This window comes from Oncorhynchus nerka, linkage group LG24, assembly GCF_034236695.1.
Source record: "Oncorhynchus nerka isolate Pitt River linkage group LG24, Oner_Uvic_2.0, whole genome shotgun sequence".
In the NCBI taxonomy this organism is placed as follows: Eukaryota; Metazoa; Chordata; class Actinopteri; order Salmoniformes; family Salmonidae; genus Oncorhynchus; species Oncorhynchus nerka.
The window spans coordinates 65715160-65736707 of record NC_088419.1 but is presented as its reverse complement, the minus strand read 5'-3'; the positions used below and the strand labels follow the sequence as shown (position 1 = coordinate 65736707).

General features: G+C 45.9%; 1 protein-coding gene across 2 annotated transcripts in view; it reads right to left on the bottom strand.

Moving 5' to 3' along the window:
* Nucleotides 1–1334: 1334 nt before the first annotated feature.
* The window catches only part of xpr1a (xenotropic and polytropic retrovirus receptor 1a), a 115470-nt gene continuing 95256 nt past the window's right edge, over nucleotides 1335–21548 (bottom strand). For both annotated transcript variants that reach the window (XM_029632762.2, XM_029632761.2), the window contains exons 7-15: nucleotides 20543–20624; nucleotides 20169–20356; nucleotides 15999–16178; nucleotides 13469–13637; nucleotides 12096–12290; nucleotides 2170–2336; nucleotides 1937–2076; nucleotides 1603–1824; nucleotides 1335–1459 (exon numbers count right to left, since the gene is read on the bottom strand). In XM_029632762.2, the coding sequence (XP_029488622.1) occupies nucleotides 1399–1459; nucleotides 1603–1824; nucleotides 1937–2076; nucleotides 2170–2336; nucleotides 12096–12290; nucleotides 13469–13637; nucleotides 15999–16178; nucleotides 20169–20356; nucleotides 20543–20624 (1404 nt within the window). In that variant the 3' untranslated portion in view covers nucleotides 1335–1398. The remainder of the gene's footprint in view (nucleotides 1460–1602; nucleotides 1825–1936; nucleotides 2077–2169; nucleotides 2337–12095; nucleotides 12291–13468; nucleotides 13638–15998; nucleotides 16179–20168; nucleotides 20357–20542; nucleotides 20625–21548) is intronic.

The following is a 21548-nucleotide window of genomic DNA, read 5'->3' as shown; positions in this document are numbered from 1 at the left end:
CTACCTGTGTCTGCCTGCGTGTCTACCTGTGTCTGCCTGCGTGTCTACCTGTGTCTGCCTGCGTGTCTATCTGTGTCTGCCTGCGTGTTTATCTGTGTCTGCCTGCGTGTCTACCTGTGTCTGCCTGCGTGTTTATCTGTGTCTGCCTGCGTGTCTACCTGTGTCTGCCTGCGTGTCTACCTGTGTCTGCCTGCGTGTTTATCTGTGTCTGCCTGCGTGTCTACCTGTGTCTGCCTGCGTGTTTATCTGTGTCTGCCTGCGTGTCTACCTGTGTCTGCCTGCGTGTCTATCTGTGTCTGCCTGCGTGTCTACCTGTGTCTGCCTGCGTGTCTACCTGTGTCTGCCTGCGTGTCTACCTGTGTCTGCCTGCGTGTCTATCTGTGTCTGCCTGCGTGTTTATCTGTGTCTGCCTGCGTGTCTACCTGTGTCTGCCAGCGTGTCTACCTGTGTGTCTGCCAGCGTGTCTACCTGTGTCTGCCTGCGTGTCTGCCTGTGTGTCTACCTGTGTCTGCCTGTGTGTCTATCTGTGTCTGCCTGTGTGTCTACCTGTGTCTGCCTGCGTGTCTACCTGTGTCTGCCTGCGTGTCTATCTGTGTCTGCCTGCGTGTTTATCTGTGTCTGCCTGCGTGTCTACCTGTGTCTGCCCGCGTGTTTATCTGTGTCTGCCTGCGTGTCTACCTGTGTCTGCCTGCGTGTCTACCTGTGTCTGCCTGCGTGTTTATCTGTGTCTGCCTGCGTGTCTACCTGTGTCTGCCTGCGTGTCTACCTGTGTCTGCCTGCGTGTCTATCTGTGTCTGCCTGCGTGTCTACCTGTGTCTGCCTGCGTGTCTACCTGTGTCTGCCTGCGTGTCTACCTGTGTCTGCCTGCGTGTCTACCTGTGTCTGCCTGCGTGTTTATCTGTGTCTGCCTGCGTGTCTACCTGTGTCTGCCTGCGTGTCTATCTGTGTCTGCCTGCGTGTCTACCTGTGTCTGCCTGCGTGTCTACCTGTGTCTGCCTGCGTGTCTACCTGTGTCTGCCTGCGTGTCTATCTGTGTCTGCCTGCGTGTTTATCTGTGTCTGCCTGCGTGTCTACCTGTGTCTGCCAGCGTGTCTACCTGTGTGTCTACCTGTGTCTGCCTGCGTGTCTACCTGTGTCTGCCAGCGTGTCTACCTGTGTCTGCCTGCGTGTCTGCCTGTGTGTCTACCTGTGTCTGCCTGTGTGTCTATCTGTGTCTGCCTGTGTGTCTACCTGTGTCTGCCTGCGTGTCTACCTGTGTCTTCCTGTGTGTCTATCTGTGTCTGCCTGTGCATGTGTGTGTGTGTGTGTGTGTGTGTGTGTGTGTGTGTGTGTGTGTGTGTGTGTGAGGCAGCTCTTTGATGGAGTGATCACTGGGGTTGTAGAGCTGGTGCTTTGGGCTCAGCTGAAGGCCTCATCATCCGTGTCCTCAATCAACACCTTGGTGTCCTTCTTGGATGATCTGGATGAGAGAAGGAATAGACACATGGATACTGTCAGACAAACACAAGGCTAACATATACCGATTCCTGTCCATGTGGCCGTAAGTTATGTGTATTTTTGGTGTGTGTGTGTGTCTGTGCCTGTGTGTGAGGAGGTTCTTACTGAGAGGACAGCAGGGGGCGCCGCAGGGACAGGCTGTAGCTGCGTTTCCAGCTCTTCTTGCCCTGACGGTTCCTGACTCCGTCCTCCTGGTCCATCATCTGCTCCAGCAGCGTCTGGTCGTCAGCGTTCAGCGGAGCCACCGAGATGTCCCTCACGGCACGGAACTCACCACAGTTATTCAGATGCTCATTCTCCAGACGGAAGAAGTTCCAGACAAAACGCCTGTGTGTGGATACAGAATGAGGTATAACATAATGAGCAGAGAGAGAAAGAGAGGGGGGGGCAGAGAGACAGAGAGAAGTAGTCTGTCCAGCTCTGTAATACTGTAACCCACCTGAACACCTCTAGAGGAGCCAGAACGGTGGCCACAATGTCTCCCACAGAGGGGATGTTGGTCATGGTGGTGAGGGAGATCTGGATGGTCCAGGCAAAACGCAGGATCACGTCCTCTATGATGGCACAGTAGTAGTACGCCTGGGAAATATAATGGCGAAGTCAGGTCAGAGGACGAGTGTGTGTGTGCCGTGCTGTGTGTGTTCATGCAGGTTATGTGTGTGTGATGCTCACTTTCTGTGGGTAGACAATCTCCTCCCTAAGGAAGGTGTTCTCCCCTGCTCCACGGTCAAACAGGCCCCAGTCCATCTTCAGGTCCCAGATCAGAGTGTACAGGGAGCTGACGGCTGAGAACACCATCAGCAGGTAGAAGAACATGTCTGCATCGGAATGCTTTTGTTCTGTGAAGCACAAACACAAAGCAATGAGTCCTTTCGTCTGTATAACGGTAGTGAAATCAAATAAATAAATACATTTTGCCCAATCTGTGTGCATTATACCTTGATAATTAAGAAGAACACATACGTTGCCTGCTTTGAACAGCGGACAGAGACAGCAGCTTGTTCATAAACGTTTGTCTCTGGTCTTCACTATCCCCACCAGAGGGAGAACTTCTACCATAAGTACTACATTTACTGAGACAGGTCACCATGGATGGAACATGTCATGCTAATTCTTAGTATACTATTCAGAGGCTCTTGAAACAACATGTTGATATGTCCTTCAGTTTGGCAATTCACTACTAATAAAAAGTATATTTATTATGTTCTAATTTCATCTTGACGTCATGCCAGTTTGAATGTGTAGTGGTAACCAGCTCGGCAGTAGTGTCATGTTGATTTCCCTGTATCATAGCTGTGTATTTTGACTGGGCCAGACTCCCATGCTGCTCCAGCGACAGCCTGAATTCCTGGGGGATTATTGATGACTGAGGTATTCTAGTCTGATCTGCTTGGGCTCTGGGCTCTGGGCTCCCCCCCGCTGTGACAGAACAGTGTGGCCTGACACTGAGAGACACACACACCAACAGGACACCCAGGCCTGGAAGACACGTCATGCAATGTGACGCAACCACTCTTATGACAACTATTCACACCAGCCTCCTTTACCCAGGTGGAGAGTTCTGACTGAACTGAAAATGACTATGGTGAATCCCCTGGGTAAGTCTACTGTGCGTCTTAGAATAGTCTGTTGTATTGTTATTTTTCCCCATGAAGGAATATGACCAGTAAGTAACAGCAGGTGTGTGCGTGTGTGTGTTGTGTCTGTATACTTGTGTTTGTGTTCATATGTAGTGTATGTGAATGTGTGTGGGTTTTGTGGTGAGTGACAGTCTAGTGTGCGTGAGGGTATGTGCATACAGTGTGTATATATAGTCTTGTGAGTGTGCATAGAGTCAGTACAAAATAAGGTCAATTCAGATAGCCTGGGTAACCATTTAATTAACTATTTAGCAGTCTTATGGCTATTTAGCAGTCTTATGGCTATTTAGCAGTCCTATGGCTTGGTGGTAGAAGCTGTCTCGGAGCCTGTTGGTCCAAGAGACGACGCTACAGTGTGTGCATGCATGGTTGTGTGTGCACTGACATACTGGTTAGATACACAGTCTGACCTGACCACACACAGACTCCAGCAGGGCTGAGACAGGGACAGTGCCATCCGTCATGGTCAATGCCTCCCACATACTGCCACCAGGGCGCCAGGAAAGTAACAGGGTGCATTTTTCACAGAGAATTACATTGGTCCCTCTAGCCCTGCTCTCACCCTACAGTGGGTTCTGCATCAGGCTACCTCATCTAGTACCGTGTCCCCGCATTAACCCAGTATTATTATTATATATCCTGATGAGGTTTATCCCTCAAACTGAAATGTTTTACGTCTCCCTTAAAAAAGTATTTTTGATATGTTCACAGCAGGCAATTGGGGTTACATACATTATACATGACATACTCATGTGTAAATCCGGAATGAAGGAAAACTGGAGCATCCTAACACCACCAAACTACTGCATCAACAAACAATTACAGATACAGATAGATTGTACAGGTGCCTCAAAGCTGGGAAACTGAGAAATGACAAAGCGAAATGACAAAGAGAAAACAGATTTTTATAAATGTTTGTAATTTATAATAATAAAAACCTGGAAATATCACAATAACATAAGTATTCAGACCCTTTACTCAGTACTTTGTTGAATGACATTTGGCAGCGATTACAGACTCAAGTCTTATTGGTTATGACGCTGCAAGCTTGGCACACCTGTATTTGGGGAGTTTCTCCCATTCTTCTCTGCAGATCCTCTCAAGCTCTGTCAGGTTGTATGGGGATCGTCGCCGCACAGCTATTTTCAGGTCTCTCCAGAGATGTTCGATCGGGATCAAGTCCGGGATCTGGCTGGGCCACTGAAGGACATTCAGAGACTTGCCCAGAAGCCACTCCTGCGTTGTCTTGGCTGTGTGCTTAGGGTCATTGTCCTGTAGGAAGTTGAACCTTCACCCCTGAACATTCTGAATGTTCTGGAGCAGGTTTTCATTAAGGATCTCTCTGTACTTTGCTCCGTTGATCTTTCCCTCCACCCTAACTAGTGTCCCAGTCCCTGTCGCTGAAAAACATCCACACAGCATGATGCTGCCACCACGATGCTTCACCGTAGGGATGGTGCCAGGTTTCCTCCAGACGTGACACTTGGCATTCAGGCCAAATAGTTGGTTTCATCAGACCAGAGAATCTTGTTTCTCATGGTCTGAGAGTTCTTTAGGGGGCTTTTGGCAAACTCCAAGTGGGCTGTTATGTGCCTTTTACTGACGAGTGGCTTCCGTCTGGCCACTCTACCATAAAGGCCTGGTTAGTGGAGTGCTGCAGAGATGGTTGTCCTTCTGGAACCTTCTCCTATCTCCACAGAGGAACTCTTGAGCTTTGCCAGAGTGACCATCAGGTTCTTGGTCACCTCTCTGACCAATGCCCTTCTCCCCCGATTGCTCTGTTTGGCTTGGCGGCTAGCCCTAGGAAGAGTCTTGGTATTTCCAAACCTCTTCCATTTATGAATGTGTTCAAATCAAATCAAATCTAATTTTATTTGTCACATACACATGGTTAGCAGATGTTAATGCGAGTGTAGCGAAATGCTTGTGCTTCTAGTTCCGACAATGCAGTAATAACCAACAAGTAATCTAACTAACAATTCCAAAACTACTGTCTTATACACAGTGTAAGGGGATAAAGAATATGTACATAAGGATATATGAATGAGTGATGGTACAGGGCAGCATAGGCAAGATACAGTAGATGGTATCGAGTACAGTATATACATATGAGATGAGTATGTAAACAAAGTGGCATAGGTAAAGTGGCTAGTGATACATGTATTACATAAGGATGCAGTCGATGATATAGAGTACAGTATATACGTATGCATATGAGATGAATAATGTAGGGTAAGTAACATTATATAAGGTAGCATTGTTTAAAGTGGCTAGTGATATATTTACATCATTTCCCATCAATTCCCATTATTAAAGTGGCTGGAGTTGAGTCAGTGTCAGTGTGTTGGCAGCAGCCACTCAATGTTAGTGGTGGCTGTTTAACAGTCTGATGGCCTTGAGATAGAAGCTGTTTTTCAGTCTCTCGGTCCCAGCTTTGATGCACCTGTACTGACCTCGCCTTCTGGATGATAGCGGGTGAACAGGCAGTGGCTCGGGTGGTTGATGTCCTTGATGATCTTTATGGCCTTCCTGTAACATCGGGTGGTGTAGGTGTCCTGGAGGGCAGGTAGTTTGCCCCCGGTGATGCGTTGTGCAGACCTCACTACCCTCTGGAGAGCCTTACGGTTGAGGGCGCAGCAGTTGCCGTACCAGGCGGTGATACAGCCAGGATGCTCTCGATTGTGCATCTGTAGAAGTTTGTGAGTGCTTTTGGTGACAAGCCGAATTTCTTCAGCCTCCTGAGGTTGAAGAGGCGCTGCTGCGCCTTCTTCACGATGCTATCTGTGTGAGTGGACCAATTCAGTTTGTCTGTGATGTGTATGCCGAGGAACTTAAAACTTGCTACCCTCTCCACTACTGTTCCATCGATGTGGATAGGGGGGTGTTCCCTCTGCTGTTTCCTGAAGTCCACAATCATCTCCTTAGTTTTGTTGACGTTGAGTGTGAGGTTATTTTCCTGACACCACACTCCGAGGGCCCTCACCTCCTCCCTGTTGGCCGTCTCATCGTTGTTGGTAATCAAGCCTACCACTGTTGTGTCGTCCGCAAACTTGATGATTGATTTGGAGGCGTGCGTGGCCACGCAGTCGTGGGTGAACAGGGAGTACAGGAGAGGGCTCAGAACGCACCCTTGTGGGGCCCCAGTGTTGAGAATCAGCGGGGAGGAGATGTTGTTGCCTACCCTCACACCTGGGGGCGGCCCGTCAGGAAGTCCAGTACCCAGTTGCACAGGGCGGGGTCGAGACCCAGGGTCTCGAGCTTGATGACGAGCTTGGAGGGTACTATGGTGTTGGGGATACTATACTATACTATTGGGGACCTTCAATGCTGCAGAAATGTTTTGGTATCCTCGACACAATCCATGGCACGGTTTTTGCTCTGACATGCACTGTCAACTGTGGGACCCTATATAGACAGGTGTGTGCCTTTCCAAATAATGTCTAATCAATTGAATGTACCACAGCTGGGGAGAGACGAAGGTCGAAAGCCACGCGTCCTCCGAAACACAACCCAACCAAGCCGCACTGCTTCTTATCACAGCGTGCATCCAACCTGGAAGCCAGCCATGTGTCGGAGGAAACACCGTGCACCTGGCGACCTTGGCTAGCGCGCACTGCGCCCGGCCCACCACAGGAGTCGCTGGTGCGCGATGAGACAAGGATATCCCTACCAGCCAAACCCTCCCTAACTCGGACGACACTAGGACAATTGTGCGTCGCCCCAGAGTCTCTGGTGGCACAGCTAGCGCTGTGATGCAGTGCCCTAGACCACTGCGCCACCCGGGAGGCGTGCAAACATTTCTTAAAAACTGTTTTCGCTTTGTCATTATGGGGCATTGTGTGTAGATTGATGATATATATATATATATATATATATATATATATATATATTACAGTCCGTAACATTGCGCGTACTGAAATGTATTGAAAAAATATCTGGATTATGTTTGCATTGTTTATTTAAATGGTATTATTGCTAGGTATTACTGCACTGTTGTAGCTAGAAACACAAGCATTTAGCTGCACCTGCGATAACATCTGCTGTGTATGCGACCAATACAATTTCACTTGATTTGATATGATAGATCTGAAATCAAAAAACTTTGAATATGATCACATAAGATACCACTCGTCCATCACTAAGCCTTTCTGGTTGGCCTCAAGGGCTCTGTAGGACTGATGTCTAGTGTGGGTGGCTAGTCATTGATCTGGAGCTAAATAGAGGGCAACGGCGGTCATTTGCTTCTGTCACGCTCACTAAATGTTTGTGTTTAGCAGGGGCCTAAGCGGTTAAAAGACATTTAAGAGTGGGATGTTGCCATGACAGGCCTCCCATTGAAGGTTATAATAAGCACCTGGGAACCCGGAAAAGCAATCATCTGTCTCTGGGTTGTTATCTGCTGCGGTGCTGCCTGCCTGGGCTGTCTTGTACTGCTGTTCAGGTGATAAAGAATCTATTACCTGCCTGCCCCATCACTTTCCCCACCCCCTCTCCTCACAGAGCCTATCCAATCAGACACTGAGACCTAGCAAGACAAACAAAGGTTATTGACTCAGGGAAAGTGGCCTCGTGTTGAATTCACATGGCTGATTGGTAGTGAGATAGTGAGTCTGTGTAGTGATATTAGTACCTGCCTGGGTGGAGTATAATTTCTATGGATATGGATTTACATTACAGATACCGGTAGTTATATCTCAACTCCACCTACAACTGAATATGATGCTTGGTCATAATAGGCAGCATGTCTCAGAGAGATAGTGTTGTTGTAACAGGGTTGAGGCAGAGTTCAGTGGGTATCATGACCCTGTTAGTTGGTTTGGGGAGTGTTAGAACGTTGAGCTCTTTCCTATGCAGTGGTTCTGGCAGCTCCGTGTGTCCATAGACAACAAAATCCTACTCAGTCAGCAAGCCATGGCCTAGCCCTGGGTCTCATCTCTATTCCAGCAGCATCCGCCAGAGATGTGTTTCGCCGCAGGAAGGTTATTACAGCTCACTCTCCTCGAGCAAGTCCATCCTCTTCCCCTCTTCCACTGCTGTCCTCCCTCCCTCCCTCCCTCCCTGCTCTCTGCTCTCCTTTCTCCTCTTATATCTGATGATCAGTTCAACTTTTTCTTTCATCTTCATTGTGGTTTTACTCTCACCTACACGGCCGGTCAATTATTCCTCTATAGCGTTAACACTTTTTTAATATTAATATATTTTTAGTCTTAGGAACATTTTCCCTCTGTCTCTCACCTAGTCCATGTCTTCTACCTGATCCATTGTCCGACCCACACTCTATCGGCCAATCATTGTCTTTCCCACCAGACCAATTCCGCTATTTTGTGTTTTTTTTTGCGCTGATCTTAATTAAATGTTGTTGTACATTATGTTTCCACCATGGTTTCCTATGGCTGTTAAGAGTATCTGGACATCAGAACAGAGATTAATAACCTCAATTTGGATGAAGATTTCTACTTCAAAGAGGCAAAAGTAAAAGGTCATAAGTAAAATCAGAACATGCTAATCCAGAGGCGGCACTCCTAGTGGCCTGTAATTTTGATGCAGGAAAACTGAAATCTATTTGACCTAATTTCTTGTCACATGTGCAACAAGAGGCAAAACATCTCTAGATCACCTTCACTCCACACACAGAAACGCATACAAAGCTCTCCCTCGCACTCCATTTGGCAAATCTGACCATAACTATATCCTCCTGATTCCTGCTTACAAGCAAAAACTCAAACAGGAAGTACCAGTGACGTGGCTCAATACGGAAGTGGTCCGATGAAGTGGATGCTAAACTACACTATTGTTTCGCTAAAGCAGACTGGAATATGTTCCGGGATTCATCCGATGGCATTTAGGAGTTCACCACATCAGTCACCGGCTTCATTAATAAGTGCATCGACGACGTCGTCCCCAGAGTGACCGTACGTACATATTCCAACCATTAAACAGGCAAAGCATCAATATGGGTCTTAGATTGATTCCTACTACACCAGCTCCGACACTCGTCGGATGAGGCAGGGCTTACAAATGATTATTACAAAGTGAAATCCAGCCACGACCTGCCCAGTGACGCGAGCCTACCAGATGAGCTAAATGCCTTCTATGCTCTCTTCGAGGCAACCAACACTGAACCATGCATGAAAGCATCAGCTAAGTATCTATCATGGTCCACACACACCAACACAGATGTAAAGAAGGCACAGCAATGCCTCTTCCCTCTCAGGAGGCTGAAAAGATTTGGCATGGGCCCTCAGACCCTAAAAGAGTTCTACAGCTGCACCATTGAGAGCATCTTGACTGTCTGTATCACCGCTGTGTATGGCAACTGCTTGGCATCAGACCGCAAGGTGCTACAGAAGGTAGTGCGTACAATACATCACTGGGGCCACTCCCTACCATCCAGGACCTATGCTAGGTGGTGTCAGAGGAAGGACCCAAACATTGTCAAAGACTCCAGCCACCCAAGTCATAGTTCTCTCTGCTACTGCCCGGCAAGCGGTACCGACGCATCAAGTCTACTCTGGAACCAACAGGATCCTGAACAGCTTCTACCCAGTTGTAAATGAGAACTTGTTTTGAACTAGCCTACCTGGTTAAATAAAGGTGAAATAAATAAAAATACCCTCAAGCCATAACACTGCTAAATAGTCAGTTGAATAGTTAACCAAATAGCTGTCCGGACTATCTGCATTCACCCTTATTGACTCATAACATACGCTGCTGCTACTGTTTATTATCTGTCACTTTATTCCTAGTTATATGTACATATCTACCTCAATTACCTCGTACCCCTGCACAGGGACTTGAATCTGGTATCCTGTGTATGTAGCCAAGTTATCTTTACTCATTGTGTATTTATTATTACTTTTATTATTACTTGCTCTACTTTTCTATTATTTCTCAATTTTTTCTCTCTGCATTGTTGGGAAGGGCCTGTAAGTAAGCATTTCACTGTTAGTCTACACTTTTTGTTTACGAAGCAAGTGTCGAATAAAATGCTATTTTATTTTAATTAAGCTACTACTGTACAAGAGCTGATGCCATATTGATCCTGAATAAAGTATTTTGCCATACTGTCAGGCTCAATATCCTGTGGTTCTGGGGACTCTAAAGTCAGGAAATCCCTTCGTCCTTTTTCTACATTTCCAGGAACAACAGCTGGGACAACATGCACAGCATCAGTCTTTGATTTAATTACAGATTATTTCTACTGTAATCGTCTATTCACAGGACTGCCAAAACTGGATCTGCACAACTTCAGTCTTTAACCTGCATTCAAATGAATCCAACTCCTTTACTATATCGTAGGAGGGTACATACTAAAACCTAATAGGAGGGTACATACTAAAACCTAGTAGGAGGGTACATTTTACCCTCTGCATTGAGTCCCTTTTGCATTATCATACATTTATTGTAATGTGAATATAGCACAATTCTCTGTGGTATTGGTGTAATACTGGAATCAATGGGGTCATGAGGCAGCATCAGAGCACTACTTTGTGGATGTATAATGAAGGTGATATATCCATACACAACCTGGGAGCCCTGCCAACATTTCTGATGCTGATTTACTACCGCTGTGCCCGGCATGAACATGATTCAATACTGAGCGATGATCATCATGTGTGCTGTGCGGCGCTCTGTTCTTCGTATGAAACAGATGCTCTGTAATTTAGGTGCTAGGCTCCGGTCCACTGGGTCCAGGCCTAATTTATCTATCCCATCTACTGTATGTCACAACAGAACTGTCAAACTCTGTGGCCAAGATGCACCTCACCTCCACATTCACATCTGGCTAGACTTCAGTCGATTGGCCCATACAGCAGACATACCAACATATACTGTATACTGTGACTCAGACGGAGTCTAGCAACAATAAAGAGCAATGGACTGGACAATTTGATAAGTATTTTCGTATTTTTAATAGTCTAACCCATATGCATCTCTTTTTGATTCTAATGACTATGAAGAACATACTTCAAATATGTATGGAAACCCTGTGCATACACGTTTTGTAAATTCTCAATTTGGTAGCCATGCCAACGCAGTTGAAAGACTGCGGGTTAAGTGGGTATGGTAGTCTGGATATTCCCTCTATCCCTTCTCACTTAACGCCCCCCGACTCTACCTCTCTGTTAAAAAGGGGGGGGTGAAACAGGTCTTCACACAGCATATGAAATGAAGAGGGCTCATTAGTCCAGGGTCCACAGGGCTGAAGACTAGAGGAAAGGACCGACTGACTGGAGGAGGAAAAAGCCTTAATGGATTCATTTCCTAAGAACCTAAAACCTCCTCACTGCCTCCAAACTGACAGCCAAATGGAGTCGGGTTACAGAAGAAACACAAACATTGATTTAAATGTATAAAGAAAAATGAAGCAAAAATCATGCTGTGCAGTAACATTTAACATTTTCAAAGGTTGAGCGGAAGTTTAAAAGCTGGCATTTGCACAAATAAATATATAACTGTCGATGGACGAGCATATAAATAATGAAATGGTAAAAACCGCTTAGCAAACTGCTTTGAAATGATCCACTTGGACAAACATCTATGCAGCCAAGATATGAGATTGCACAAAGGCAGAATATTGAAGGGATGCTGTTGTGATAACACCTCTGAACCAGATTAATCAGCGGCTGATTGTGGAGCTGGAGAATGACAAGCCTGCCTGCCTGCCTTCTTATGTCCTAGTTGTTCTCTCTCTGTCTCTCTCTCTCTCTCTCTCTCTCTCTCTCTCTGTCTCTGTCTCTCTGTCTCTCTCTCTCTCTCTCTCAAACCTTGTCTATGCTGTACTTTTTCATTTCCATTATAATGAGGCATTGACAAACAGAGAAGAAATCCAGCCATTTGCAGTCAAGGTCAGCTCTGCTTTCATTGTGTTCATACAGCTTGTGATGATCTGAGCTTCAGCATTCAGCATTCCCCTTCCTGTCCAACTGGCTCAAAAAGCTAGGTGTGTCTCCTTACCTTTGTGGGTGCTGTAGAGTGCAGCGAAGGTGACCACAAAGAAGGTGGTGGAGTATTTGCCAGCGTTGACCAGGTGAGGGAAAGCTCGCTTGGTGTCTCGGTACCGACGGAGGCACTGCACGAAACGGAACCAAGCAGGCAGACACTGGATGATGGCACGTAGACCGTAGGAGTAACTGTGGCATGTGTAATCACCTAGTGGGAATGGGGGAGAAAATTACACTTTAACAACCAAAACATTCAAACATTTATCAAACACAGCCATATTTTCATGATGTATATGGTTTTGGTATCAACCATTCTTATAGCTTGATGGAATGGGTTTGTTGGACTCACTGAGAGACAGCTCAAGGTCATTTGTGGACTAGCTAGCTGTAGTCCCAGTGCTTTGACTCATTGCCATACACCCACATTGTGCTGTCCCCTCTCCTCTCTCCTTCTCCCACACACACAGAATAATAATAATCACAATCATAATAATTTAGCGGGTGTTTATATTTGTCCTGTTAGAAAGTGTTTAACTCCCCCTGAGACACCTGCAGGGAGTGGGGTCACGGCCAGGGTCACCATTGTACACACACAGCAGCAGCACTCTCTACATCACTGGGGCCGAGCTTCCTGCCATCCAAGACCTCTATAACAGGCGGTGTCAGAGGAAGGCCCTAAAAATGGTCAAAGTCTCCAGGCACATACGCTGCTGCTACTGTTTACTATCTGTCACTTTAGTCCTAGTTATATGTACATATCTACCTCAATTACCTCGTACCCCTGCACATCCACTCTGTACTGGTACCCTGTTAATATAGCAAAGTTATCATTACTAACTTTTATTATTACATGTTTATTTCTCTATTTCCTTTCTCTCTGCATTGTTGGGAAGGGCCCGTAAGCATTTCACTGTTAGTCTACACCTGTTGTTTACCAAGCTTGTGACAAATACATTTTGATTTGACTCTCTGAGTGGACAGCTAATCAACATGAGAGTCACACTGCTGGACACAAACATTTCCATTCAATTACCTCGCTGCTGATTTTTCAGGCCACAGCAGAGGGCTGCAAATTACTGAGGAGAACCATTTTCCAGACAAACAAACAGACACAGTCAGACTTGCAGACAGAGACAGACAGACAGACAGGCAGACAGACAGACAGATCCCACTGAATATTGACTGGAGTCAGAGAGAGCTAAACCATTCCACCTTAGTACATGTCTCCTAAACAAAACTGTTATAGATGAGTTTGAACAGAGCTGCTGAACCAGCATGATATATAGGTTTGGGTTACATACATTCAGCTGTTCCTTCACTGCATACCTGACATGACAGTTCTGCACTTACAGAGCAACGGTAGGTACTCGTTATGGTCTAACTCACTGTTGAACATGGGCAGGAGGCCTTTGCGGTCGGTCCATTTGAGCTCAAAGCTGTAGAAGCAGATGAGATACTCCAGGTCCATCAGTACAATCACCAGAGAGTTGAGCTGGTCGGCCAGCCAGAAGTCTGCAAACTCCACGCGATGGAACGGCGCCGTGAACACACGGAACTGGGAGACAGACAGACAGAGTTAGTAGTCCCATACAAGACACAGGAGATCTGATTAAATACATATGCTTCCACTGAAGGGGTGCAATGTGTGTTGGAATAGTCTGAGGTTAAGATAACATTGACAGCTCTTCTGTCTACAGTACACCTCTGCATACTAATGCCACTAGAACTCCCATGCTTGTCTCACAATAAGCCATTTAAGACATTACAAATAACCAAAGAGAAGGGACACACATGTAAAGACCTGGGCTACAACCATGTATAAGAGACTTGAACACTGAGGAAGCTCATTGTCATGCAGCAAATGAGGCTGTAATGTACAGGGTATTATAAACTGGGTGGATCGATCCCTGAATCCAAATTGGCTCACAGCCGTGGTATATCAGACCGTATACCACGGGTATGACAAAACTTTTATTTTTACTGCTATAATTATGTTGGTAACCAGTTTATAATATCAATAAGGCACCTTAGGGGTTTGTGGTATATTGCCAATATACCACATTAAGGACTGTATCCAGGCACTCCGTGTTGTGTTGTGCATATGAACAGCCCTTAGCCGTGGTATATTGGCTATATACCGCACCCCCTCGGGCCTTGTTGCTTAATTAGAGTAGTGGAAGACGAGAGGGCAGAGCAGAACAGGAAGCTACTCTCCAAATGAGCTGGGACATGTTGAGGTCAGTCCTAGTATCTCCCTACAGTAAATGGACTGCTGGATACCTATGGAAACCCTGATGAGGCTCGAGCTGGAATGTGTCAACCTGTCACTCATTTAACAGAGCTATTGCCACACCAGCAATAGTTTGCCCCTCACTGAGAGGTACTGCTTAGGTAGGTATATATGGGCTCACATTCTGTGAATGGCTGGTGAAGTAATAGACCATATTTTGTTCCATTTCTATTTTATTACACCTTTATTTAACCAGGTAGGCCAGTAGAGGACAACTTCTCATTTACAACTGCGACCTGGCCAAGATAAAGCAAAGCAAAACAATGTGACAAAAACAACAACACAGAGTTACACATAGACAAACGTACAGTCAATAACACAACACAAAAGAAAAGACAAATAATGAAAAATCTATGTACAGTGTGTGCAAATGTAGAAGAGTAGGGAGGTAGGCGATAAATAGGCCCTAGAGGTGAAAATAATTACAATTTAGCATTAATACTGGAGTGATAGATGTGCAGATGATGATGTGCAAGTAGAGATACTGGGGTGCAAAAGAGCAAGAGGGTAAGTAATAATATGGGGATGAGGTAGTTGGGTGTGCTATTTACAGATTGCTGTGTACAGATACAGTGATCGGTAAGCTGCTCAGACAGCTGATGCTTGAAGATAGAGAGGGATAAGATAAGACTTGATTTGCAGACAAATTATATTTTTGCTGACACAGTAGTCAATCCGACACTCCACACATGCACAGACATGACGGTCTGGGACCAGCACAGGATCAACTGCATGGCCATGCCCCTGGAGAAGTCTGATTTAATATAGCCTAATATGATTGGGTTTACTAGTGCTTTGGGTATGGTTTCTGTTGGGACCGGATCATGTTATCACGGGTCTGCGAATGAGACTGTGGGTGAATGGGAATGATACTCTCCCCCTCTTGCCTCCAGGGTGCTACACAGCCTCACTACGCAGCCTGACCGAGTCCCAGATTGTTTCAGTTGCAAATGTCAAACAGTATTGATTCATCCTGTTATGTATGCGAGTTAATGAAAGATTTCTACCTGGCAATATATGCCATTATTGATCTCCACACCATCTCCATACACATAAATTATAGACATTCAGAAGATAAACCTTCCTCAAAATGTATTCATTGTGTAAACAAACACACTAGGCAATCTGTCTCGATTTGTTCTCTCATTATGTGTTTGTCCTCAGGTTAGTTCCTGTGTTCAGTGTGGGTGTGTGGCTCTCTAGGATGCTGCACAGGCCCCAATGGAGCCCAAATCAAAGCTGGAGAGGGCTGTGGAATGGCTCGGAGGGCTGGGTAACTAAGGGATGGGGAGGATTGGAGGAGCAGCATACTGATGGATCCATCCCTGTAATGATTGCACAGTCACAGCCGCCACATCCCCAGGGACCCGCCTGCATTCTATTATCCCTCACCCCACTGGCCTCTGTCTCACACACACACTGAATCCTCCTACCTCCCATCCCCATCCCCCTAGCCAGCAAACATCAGACAAGTCAAAGACAAGCTGAATACAACAAAACACAATACAGTAGGAGAAAGATATCAAATACAGTGTTGTACAAACAAACACCAGTTGAGTCGGGTTTCATTGTACTGATATCATTGCATCATTATAATACAGTTGTCCCAGTGGAGAAGGAGCTCACCAGCAGTTTGAGCAGCCAGAAGCGGGACTTGTAGTAGCCAGTCTTGAAGGGGTTGATGAGGAAGAGGAGCATGAAGCCGTAGAGGATGAGGGGGTTGACCTGCATGGGCAGCATGGTGTACTCAGAGTACAGACAGGACAGGATGCTCATACACCACAGCACCCCCAGGAACCCTGCAATCTAGGGAAGAATTCAATAGATAAAGCAATCAAACACGCAATTGATTTTTTATTCAACTACCTTTATAACACTTTATATAATTTGTCCTTGGCAATATGATCAGAAAAAACCATAGTGCATGTCTTCAGATTAGTATTATTGTTGAAATGTTTAATTTCCCTTATTCAGCACATTCTCCCTCTGGTGGTCACACTAGATCATTCTCTCTCTGGTGGTCACACTAGATCATTCTCTCTCTGGTGGTCACACTAGATCATTCTCTCCCTCTGGTGGTCACACTAGATCATTCTCTCTCTCTGGTGGTCACACTAGATCATTCTCTCTCTCTGGTGGTCACACTAGATCATTCTCTCTCTCTGGTGGTCACACTAGATCATTCTCTCTCTCTGGTGGTCACACTAGATCATTCTCTCCTCTGGTGGTCACACTAGATCATTCTCTCTCTCTGGTGGTCACACTAGATCATTCTCTCTCTCTGGTGGTCACACTTCTCTCTGATCATTCTCTCTCTCTGGTGGTCACACTAGATCATTCTCTCTCTGTGGTGGTCACACTAGATCATTCTCTCTCTCTGGTGGTCACACTAGATCATTCTCTCTCTCTGGTGGTCACACTAGATCATTCTCTCCCTCTGGTGGTCACACTAGATCATTCTCTCTCTCTGGTGGTCACACTTGATCATTCTCTCTCTCTGGTGGTCACACTAGATCATTCTCTCTCTCTGGTGGTCACACTTGATCATTCTCTCTCTCTGGTGGTCACACTAGATCATTCTTCCCTCTGGTGGTCACACACTGATCTTCTCTCTCTCTGGTGGTCACACTTGATCATTCTCTCTCTCTGGTGGTCACACTAGATCATTCTCTCTCTCTGGTGGTCACACTAGATCATTCTCTCTCTCTGGTGGTCACACTAGATCATTCTCTCTCTGTGGTGGTCACACTAGATCATTCTCTCTCTCTGGTGGTCACACTAGATCATTCTCTCTCTCTGGTGGTCACACTAGATCATTCTCTCCCTCTGGTGGTCACACTTGATCATTCTCTCTCTCTGGTGGTCACACTAGATCATTCTCTCTCTCTGGTGGTCACACTTGATCATTCTCTCTCTCTGGTGGTCACACTAGATCATTCTCTCTCTCTGGTGGTCACACTAGATCATTCTCTCTCTCTGGTGGTCACACTAGATCATTCTCTCTCTGTGGTGGTCACACTAGATCATTCTCTCTCTCTGGTGGTCACACTAGATCATTATCTCTCTCTGGTGGTCACACACAATCATTCTCTCTCTGTGGTGGTCACACTAGATCATTCTCTCTCTGTGGTGGTCACACTAGATCATTCTCTCTCTCTGGTGGTCACACTAGATCATGCTCTCTCTCTGGTGGTCACACTAGATAATTATCTCTCTCTGGTGGTCACACTAGATCATTCTCTCTCTCTGGTGGTCACACTAGATCATTCTCTCTCTGTGGTGGTCACACTAGATCATTCTCTCTCTGTGGTGGTCACACTAGATCATTTTCTCTTTCTGGTGGTCACACTAGATTATTCTCTCTCTCTGGTGGTCACACTAGATCATTCTCTCTCTGGTGGTCACACTAGATCATTCTCTCTCTGGTGGTCACACTAGATCATTCTCTCTCTGGTGGTCACACTAGATCATTCTCTCTCTGGTGGTCACACTAGATCATTCTCTCTCTCTGGTGGTCACAAACAAACATTATCTCTCTCTGGTGGTCACACCAGATCATTATCTCTCTGCTGGTCACACAAGAGTATTCTCTGTCTGATGGTCACACACAAACATTCTCTCTGTGTGGTGGTCACACCATATCATTCTCTCTGTGGTGGTCAAACAATATCATTCTCTCTGTGGTGGTCAAACAATATCATTCTCTCCGTGGTGGTCACACCAGATCATTCTCTCTGTGGTGGTCACACCAGATAATTCTCTCTCTGGTGGTCACACCAGATCATTCTCTCTCTGGTGGTCACACAATATCATTCTCTCCGTGGTGGTCACATCAGATCATTCTCTCCGTGGTGGTCACACCAGATCATTCTCTCTGTGGTGGTCACACCAGATCATTCTCTCTCTGGTGGTCACACTAGATCATTCTCTCTCTCTAGTGGTCACACTAGATCATTCTCTCTCTCTGGTGGTCACAAACAAACATTATCTCTCTCTGGTGGTCACACCGGATCATTATCTCTCTGCTGGTCACACAAGAGTATTCTCTGTCTGATGGTCACACACAAACATTCTCTCTGTGTGGTGGTCACACCAGATCATTCTCTCTCTGGTGGTCAAACAATATCATTATCTCTCTGGTGGTCACACCAGATCATTCTCTCTGTGATGGTCACACACAAACATTCTCTCTGTGTGGTGGTCACAACAGATCATTCTCTCTGTGGTGGTCAAACAATATCATTCTCTCTGTGGTGGTCAAACAATATCATTCTCTCCGTGGTGGTCACACCAGATCATTCTCTCTGTGGTGGTCACACCAGATAATTCTCTCTCTGGTGGTCACACCAGATCATTCTCTCTCTGGTGGTCACACACAAACATTCTCTCTGTGTGGTGGTCACAACAGATCATTCTCTCTGTGGTGGTCACACACGATCATTCTCTCAGTGGTGGTCAAACAATATCATTCTCTCAGTGGTGGTCACACCAGATCATTCTCTCTGTGGTGGTCACACCAGATCATTCTCTCTGTAGTGGTCACACACAATCATTCTCTCTGTGGTGGTCACACACAATCATTCTCTCTGTGGTGGTCACACAATCATTCTCTCTGTCGTGGTCACACACAATCATTCTGTGGTGGTCACACAATCATTCTCTCTGTCGTGGTCACACACAATCATTCTCTCTGTGGTGGTCACACACAATCATTCTCTCTCTCTGGTGGTCACACTAGATAATTCTCTCTCTCTGGTGGTCACACTAGATCATTCTCTCTCTCTGGTGGTCACACTAGATCATTCTCACTCTCTGGTGGTCACACTAGATAATTCTCTCTCTCTGGTGGTCACTAGATCATTCTCTCTCTCTCTGGTGGTCACACTAGATCATTCTCTCTCTCTGGTGGTCACACTAGATCATTCTCTCTCTGTGGTGGTCACACTAGATCATTCTCTCTCTGTGGTGGTCACACTAGATCATTCTCTCTGTGGTGGTCACACCAGATCATTCTCTCTGTAGTGGTCACACACAATCATTATCTCTGTGGTGGTCACACACAATCATTCTCTCTGTGGTGGTCACACAATCATTCTCTCTGTAGTGGTCACACACAATCATTCTCTCTGTGGTGGTCACACACAATCATTCTCTCTCTCTGGTGGTCACACTAGATCATGCTCTCTCTCTGGTGGTCACACTAGATAATTATCTCTCTCTGGTGGTCACACTAGATCATTCTCTCTCTCTGGTGGTCACACTAGATCATTCTCACTCTCTGGTGGTCACACTAGATAATTCTCTCTGTGGTGGTCAAACAATATCATTCTCTCTGTGGTGGTCACACTAGATCATTCTCTCTCTGTGGTGGTCACACTAGATCATTCTCTCTGTGGTGGTCACACCAGATCATTCTCTCTGTGGTGGTCACACAAGATCATTCTCTCTCTGGTGGTCACACAAGATCATTCTCTCTCTCTGGTGGTCACACTAGATCATTCTCTCTCTCTGGTGGTCACTAGATAATTCTCTCTCTCGTGGTCACACTAGATTATTCTCTCTGTGGTGGTCACACACGAACATTCTCTCTGTGTGGTGGTCACACCAGATCATTCTCTCTCTGGTGATCAAACAATATCATTCTCTCTGTGGTGGTCAAACAATATCATTCTCTCTGTGGTGGTGACACAATATAATTTGTTCTCTCCATTATTACCAGTAGTTGTCTCAGTGTACTGTCTGGCTTGATTCTTGTTATTGTCCTTTTGTACCCCCTGGTTCTCCCCTCTCCCTTACCTCAAACAGGTGCTGGTGGGAGAGGTTGCTGCGAGGGTTCAGCTCAAAGATGAGCACGTGGTTGACCCCCGCCTGGCGCCAGCCGTACGTGTTAATGCCCAACAGGAAGAGGAACTCGATCAGCAGGAAGCCACCACGGTAGATACGCACTAGAGGCCACACGTTCTCATACCGGATGAGTACAGCACCTGCAAAATAATAATAGCAATTAAATAATCTAATTCTCCATCAAAATATCTGAGGCTACAGTCTTGTCATAAAATACAGTATGCACTACTAACTTGAGCTCCCCACTAATGGCAAGCCCCATATCCTGTGTATCTGTTAATCCCCCAGTAAAAAGGCCTTATTAGCATGGTTGTGTGTGAATGTACCACTGAGGATGAAGGAGATAGAGAGGACGATGAAGACCCCACAGTAGAGGCCAACGCGGAAGGTAGTCCAGGCTAGAGCAGGCTGCAGGAAGGAAAAGCAGAGAATGACAGAGATGAGCAATTACCAGTTACTAGGCCTGTGTGACTGCCAGTCTTCTCTGCTCTACTGTAATGTTGTCAGGCACACAGCTGCAGATCCACACTAGGCAGTTACTAATTCATTTAGCTTGACAGATAGACACACCTATCCAGGGAAGCTGAAGCCATTCACAGAATCCAGTTCACCTGTTCAATGCACCTTATAGGAAGTGTCCTTACATTAACATGTGTTATCGTCAAGTACTTTTGTACGTGCTAAAAATACACTTCATATAAATGTTCCCACAGGAGTCTGGACAAGCCATTTGGATCTGGCATAATTCAGGGTGGACATGACATTGATATCAATACAACTATAAATATGAAGGATATGTTCTCTCTCTCTCTCTCTCTCTCTCTCTCTCTCGTCGGAGTGCATGCTGGGAGTGAGTCGTCAAGCAGGAGTGATTGTGAGAGCGAATGGAATTGCTTTGCACTCTATTGGGTTTTGGTATGTATATATATATATATATATTGATTAGTTTAGTTGTTTTAAGGGTATCTTGTTTAACTATCACTAAGCACGTATAGGGGTGGTGGGATCTTTGAGGTTGGTTTTTCGCGAGGGCACAACCAGCGGGTGGGGCTGGTTGCAATGGCCACTCGCGGAAGTGTAGAGTTTGAAAAACTTAGTTGGAGGCATGGAGTAAAGATTCCTGCTGCGGCCGAGTGTTCAGTGGAAGAATGTAGCTTGGCTGTGGGTGCTATCATTGGTTATGATAGCATCAAATCAGCCTCAAGGATGAATAGCGCTGTAGTGATATTCTTAGATTCAATTGAAAAGGTGAATAAGATAGTTGAGAGGGGTGTTGTGTTGCGGGCGACACAGACGCCGATATTTCCGCTTATGAATCCGGCGAAGAAAGTT